This window comes from Aulonocara stuartgranti, assembly GCF_965226115.1.
Source record: "Aulonocara stuartgranti genome assembly, chromosome: 13".
NCBI classification, from domain to species: domain Eukaryota; kingdom Metazoa; phylum Chordata; class Actinopteri; order Cichliformes; family Cichlidae; genus Aulonocara; species Aulonocara stuartgranti.
The window spans coordinates 11,086,465-11,093,205 of NC_138949.1; the positions used below are offsets into that span (position 1 = coordinate 11,086,465).

Consider the following 6,741-nt stretch of genomic DNA (forward strand, 5'->3'; position numbering starts at 1 on the left):
GTCGAGCACAAGAAGCAACAAACCAAATGCAACAGGAAACAAGGAAAAGGAGACGGGAGAGCTACAAGGGTTGATTCCAATCACAACCACAGGGCCTTGCAGCAGGAGCCAGCGCAACCACACGCATGCACAGCATCACAGAGACATGCACGCAGCACTCAGTGGGTCATTACAGAAACAACAGGGGCTGCAAAGAGCAGTGGTCAGTATAAAGAAAATAAACCTGCACATATCAGCAGGTAAGCTTCCTTAGGCGCACATACCAAACATTAAATGTCAGCGCCTGGAAAATAGTAGTCAACACTACATCTTATAAGCTATCACATCCATCTTTCTTTCTTTACTCTCCCTCTGGGGCTGGTGAGAGTGTTGTTTTTGGCAACCACTGATCCATAACTTCAAAATGACTCCAAACAACTCATTTAGCTGGCAGGAAAACTAAAACGAAAAAGAGCTTATTCCCCATAAGAAAAATAACATAAAAAAAGAAGGCTTTTATTGACACAAGAGAGACCATGTGCAGAGGCATCACAGTGACATGCGTTTGCCAGCTGACAAATCTTCAACAGTGCTGTGTGCCTCCAGTTCCCAGCATCCTTAAAGCTGGCACACCTAGATCGATTTCGGGGTCGCTGGAAGGACGGAAAACCGAGATGATGAAGACGCATCAATTTAAAAATGACATGGACCCCAGTGGGCTGCCATGAGTGTAGCCTCTGCAAGAGTGCAAGAAGATCCTCCCCCCTGGGAAAAGAGCCTTCCATAATGGGAGTGAATGCAAGCCGGCTTAGGAAAACAGGGGACCGTGGAGTTCAAAAGGCTTCACCTAAACCTGAATAAACACGGCTGATAAACGACCAGAAATAAGAGCCACCGAAGACGCTGAGAAATCCTCCCCCCTTGTTCACACAACCAGTGCTACCAGTTAAAGTCTTCCATATGCACAAACGCGCCGAGACCCCGATCTGTACAGACAAAATCCGCGGAAGACATTTTGATACGAGAGCGTAGATAAACACAGGTGTTACTCATTATATTCATTAAGGCCCGGTAGCTAAATACAGCAGAGCTTTCATTACTTTCATTGCACGCCTTTGTTTACCTACTCTTTAAAGGTCTAAACGGCTGCTGGGACATTCCTCTCCTCTTTGCTTTGTATCGCTGGTCTATGCTCTAACAGGAATGGTTTGTGCTATTTCACTGCTTCCAAGGGGTTTTATCAAGTCTGCTTATGGGTCCATTTGCGTATCAATACTTCAGCTGCTCCCTTTCCCCCCTCCCACTCACAGAAAACTGATCGGGAATCATCGAGGCTTCTCAGTGTCAACACAACTGTTTAATTAACAGTAGAAACTGAAAATAGTAGGAAAAAAAAGGTGCGAGTGTGACTCAGATGAGCAAAAGCTTCACTGTTGTGACACGCCACCATTTATAACACTTACAGGCATATGAATGTCACAGACTGGACCTGTTCTTGATTCTTGTTCTTATTGCCTAACCGGTAAACCGGCTGGGGCTGTATTGTGGCCAATATTAACACGAGGTATTGATAACTGATAACCATCAGCTTATATTGAGAGTATATTGCTCAATAAATAACATAAATTGGAGAAGAGAAACCCAGATCGTTTGTCTTTGTCACTGGGGTATTTGGGAGATTCTCAAAAATCAATTACGATAAAAAGGAGATGAACAAATATTTGTATTTTCTGTGTTTATTTTGCTTTTGCTGATATTTATTTCTGACAGAGTAAAAAAAAAAGAACATTTTTTGAGTGTTTAATCTTTTCATCATATCTTACCTAACTGCAAAACTGAAGGCACACAGATAAAGGTCAGCCATGGACACTGGGAAGTTTCAACAGGCTGATCAACAGAGTGTGAACAAGTAAATAAATAACTACACATAATACATTTTAGGGAACTCTGTATATTTTAAGTGCGACTGAAAGAAATATCAGTATGGGTCTTAAAAATCCTAAATCGGGGGATCGGACTAAACAAGGCAACCCAGAGACCAAAAGAAAGTCAGTGCCATTCAACGACAACAGGCCAAATTACCAATGGCAACGCAACTTAATGTTTTCTAAACTTCAAGGAGAGCGACTGAAGCACTTTTGTGTAGGCGTGACTGATACTGTTAATAGAGATGACAGAAAACAGGGTAATGACATTACATAAGAAGGCCACCTAAACGAACTCTGAAACACCCATCAGCTACAAAATGAGGCATGAGGAGTTTTTTATTACTGAAAAGAAAATTTACCATCAGATCATTAAATAAGTGGAATAATATAACACGTGTAGAAAGGCTGCTGTTAGGTGATGCATTGCACAGCACAGATGTTCATCGGTCTTTCTCAATATCATCTTGTGATGAAATTTCAAAATGCATGAAGACAATCATGCTGCGGTCTGTACTGCAATCCAATCAAATATATATGGATTTTTTATTTTTTTTTCCACATTCAATGGCTCAGTTTCAACACAGTTATTAGAAACAGCTGCGCACGCCTCTGACAGTAAACAGACAAATTCCAAATTCAACACAATGCACTTCTGTCTTTGTTTAGTCTACATCCCTCCATCCCCTCTGACTTTAAGCATTCGGAGAATCCGCCTTGTGTGCAGCCAAACAGCCTTCAACCCCAGCAGGGCTAATAAGAGGCAAGCGTATGGATTTTAAAATAGAGCAACAGCAGGTGGGTACGCCAGCGAGGCATCCTCACAGCCACTGGTCGACTTTCCAGGATAGGAGAGCTTTGGGATACTGACATCTTGCATCCTTCTACTTGAAACCTTCTTCCCCTTTTTGAGAGATGAACAGATCCAGTGCCGTGCTCTGTGGTTTGCGCAGTGTAGCAACAGCGTTTTGTTTTATAGCAGATTCTGAAAAGCCGGAGAGAACATCCACACAGTAAACAAAGTCTAAACTCAGAAGTGATTCCCAAGAAGAAGCTGGACAGGATGTGCATTAATCATCGCAAAATGATGATTATTAGCGTGATAGAGTGATTTTCTCCAGCTGCCCGAGACAGAGAGAGGGAGAAAGATCAAAGACGAGGGCCTGACAAGAGCCACTCCTCTGCAGCCAGCCCAGTCATTTTTTCACATAAATCTTTCAGGACGGGGAGAGAAACAAAGAGGCAAAGATGATGAAAAATACACCATAGATGAGCAGATAAGAGAGATGCTGCATTAACGTTATGGACATTGACTGGATGAGTGGCTTTCATGTACTCCAGAGGGCTGCCACGTCACGTCGGCTACAAATAGAAACCAGATCAACAGAGGAGCAGAGAGCCGAGCAAAGAGTTATGACTGCCAAGTCAAAATAAAGACAGATCTCAGTAAATATTTGGCCACAGGAACATGGAGTGTTTGGTGCGGACTGCTTCATGTGGGGAGTAAAGATCTCTGTGGCGCTTTCACCCATTCAGAGGCCCCCTTTTTTTAAAAAAAAATACAAAAATAGGGCATTCCTAAGGTTGGGTTAAAAAAAGCATGGCTGTCGTGAAGGTACCTGGCTTGGCTCTATTCATTCATTTTATAAACATAAACCCACTGCCTTGCTTGCCTCCGTCTCCCCTGCTGCTGCCTGTACACAGAGGACACATTCATCCCCCAAAGCGGGCACCATGAGGAGACTGGAAGGGACGGAGGGGGGTGGGCACCAGACACACTTCAACTTCAAGGAATTTTTCAGCCACTTTTGACTATCTTTTTTTACCCCACTTTTTGTAGCTCCTCTCCACCGTCACCCATGATGGAGCGTGCCAAAGCTGAGAGGCAGCTCAAACACCCAAAACAGAGTTATGAATATGATAATCAAGGAATGGCGTATCCAGTGTGTTGTGTGAGGTTTGAAGTATACTCAAGGGAACACATAATGACATGGCAGGGCTGCTTCAGTGATAGATTACAACCAGCTATCATCCCATCATTCCCCTCTGCTGCTGCAGATGAGAAATTTAATCACTGTGTAATTACAGTGATATGCAAACAGAAGAGCTGCAGCATTGTGAGAAAAAGAAAGTGTTTAACAATTTCAAACCTTTCAATTTAAAAGCATTTTTACTCTTCATCCCCCCCGCACTCTAACTTCCTTAAAGTTTTCTCTCAGTCCTGGAACAAACTGCCTTTCTAACTCATAAAATCAAGTCTCCCCCTCCCTTAAAAAAAACGGGCTCAGTGGGGGAGGGGTACCCCCCTTTTCCTCACTGACCACCGCTCCCTGCCCAACAAAATTTAACTTCTTTAAATTTCCACTACGTACAACAAACACTTTCCTTGCATGAATGAAAAAGTCATCAAGCATCACCTTTGACTCTCTGTAGCAGCCCTTCTTTGCACGGAGTTCCAACAGTGCACCAACTTCAACCAGCTACATAAGTAGTCACAAAAGCATGGAGGTCCATGTTGGCTCCACCAGCACTTATTTATGTTTTTAAACTCCTTCTTCTGGAGTTACAGTATCTGGATGCTCTGGAGTAAATAAAACCCATATGTGCTCTGCTCGTAGTAGGAGTGTAGAGGAGCTTGTTACCAACCTTGGAGGCAGATAAAGCCCACAGCATACATCATATCCACCGGCATTCTCCTCCTGGTAGTCGCAGCGGGGGTTCTCCAGCCTTCCCCCCGCCGGGTCTCGCTCCCTCCTCGTTGATCCATGACCGTTCCGGTGCTCGGCGGCTTCCTGGGTTGCTGTTCTCCGGCGGCTACGGGAGAGCCGCAGCGCGAAACACAGGAGCAGGGGGGTGAGCGTCAAAGAGATCCGTGCGTCACCGTGTGCTTACAGGTAAACCAACACCGCTGCCTGCGCGGCTCCTCCCGGGAAAAGCGAGACGGCCTGCTCACCTGGTTGTTCCGGAGACTAGCGAGAGCACAACAGAAACATGTGGGGTGGACGCTTCGGGTTTCAGGCTGCTCACACAAAACGAGTGAACGAGTTCAGACTGAGATGCCCCGCCGAAAGTTTGAAGCGAAGTTTAAACTTCCAGGTGGCTCGCAGGGGAGGGCTGCTGTGAATTTAGGCTGCGGTGGTTCATTACAGCCCGGTCTGTGTTGCCCGCCGTGTGCCCGCTCTTAGAGCCGCTGGACCACCTCGCTCTCCAACAAGAGGGAGTTTCTCTCCGCCGTGTTTCCAAGTTGGCTTCCTCCCACTCGCCTGGGTGATTTTTTTACTCCAGAGTTAAGTGGGCGGAAACAACATACGATAGTTCCTGTCGGAATTTTCAAAATAAATGTAACAACAAGGACCACTTTAAATACCGAGTTTTCCACAATTTCTCATTTGTATATTTTAACCTTTAATTCATGTATTTTAATTTAGTTTATCAGTCTTTTCATGCTGGGTGAGGCCAGTAATAGTCCAATAGATCATTATCATTATTATTATTATTGTTATTGTTATTACTACTAGTAGTAGTAGTAGTAGTAATATTTTTATATTACTACTGCACATAATAAATAAGTTAATTATTTATTAACTTATTTATTAATAATTTAATAAATAATTTATTATTTATTAACTTTACTCGTGTTTTTAAATAATTACGTGTTCAATATTATCGAGACACTGTTTTCTATGCCATTGATGCTGTTAAGTAACCGGCATGGAAAAACAAATGTATATTATTTTGAAATTAAACTTCCCGTATCACTCTGGTTACTTCACGGGTTATTCCATCTTTTTCCTCGGGTGCAGCTTCCGGTGGCCGTGCCTGATGTGGGATAAGGAATACAACACCGCGACCCTCTGGTTCAACCTGAGCACTGTTACCTTATACAGAAACCTTACATATCACTCAAATAATTCAGATTTTTATTCAAATGTTTTATATTTTCAATATCTTAAAGTTGTTTTTATGCAGAAGATTTACAAATTGAACATAACTGGTCCAAAAGAAACACATGTCAGATTTTTTTCACTCTGTAATTCCTGCACGCTTTTACGTGTTTGCATATTACTAACCTAATTAATGTTGTACTATCTCTCAGTTCGGTGTTATGCATACAAAAAGCATCGATTCACAACAACAGTCGTCTTTATAGCTTAAAGTAAAGACTCTACAATACTGAGGGGACCTCACAGACCTCAGCAGGAATGCATGTCCCTGTTAACACCTTCTGTGAGTTCACATCACTCTGACCACGAGGTGACGGCCCCTTGCTGGCGCCACCGTTGGGGATATGTGTGGGCCCAGAGCCACGTTGCTGGTCCACTTGGCCCACGGATGACTGTGGCTGACAGAAACACTTTAGAGGATTAATAGAGGGTTAGTAAAACCTTTTCAAGGGGGCAGATATAGAAAACAAGTTCATTCACAAAATGAATTCCTGAGGGAGGAAAGAGAGGCAGTAGTCCCACTCTTATTTGAAGTGTCTGAGGGCATGGTGTCAGCTCCCATGCAATAATTAACTCTGCTGCTAGTCACTTACCTCTTAGAAACAGGAAAAAAGGGAATCCGGAAGCTCTCAGCAGAACCCAAAACCACGAGTATGGGTTCATATAAAGCTCCACATTAAAGCTCTGACATCCTGAGAGATTAGCAGCGAGCAGACAAACCCCCTCCACGCTGATTTGTACCAGGTGGGAGGAGGAAAACTCAGAAGTCTCGCATCTTAGTAAGACATCTATGTTCCCCGAGTTCCCACACTCACACTGGAGTCTGACGTTGTAAGATCTCGCTTGGTGGAAGAGCGTAAGTGGATAAGACGAAGATATTCAAGCGAATTCAA

The 6,741-nt window shown here is 43.6% G+C and overlaps 1 protein-coding gene across 1 annotated transcript in view; it reads right to left on the minus strand.

Annotated features, from left to right (window-relative positions):
- ptk7b (protein tyrosine kinase 7b) overlaps nt 1-5,184 on the minus strand; it is a 76,959-nt gene extending 71,775 nt beyond the window's left edge. Inside the window, exon 1 of the mRNA XM_082558180.1 lies at nt 4,551-5,184. Coding sequence (XP_082414306.1) covers nt 4,551-4,671 — 121 coding nt within the window. The 5' untranslated portion in view covers nt 4,672-5,184. The remainder of the gene's footprint in view (nt 1-4,550) is intronic.
- Nucleotides 5,185-6,741: the final 1,557 nt, after the last annotated feature.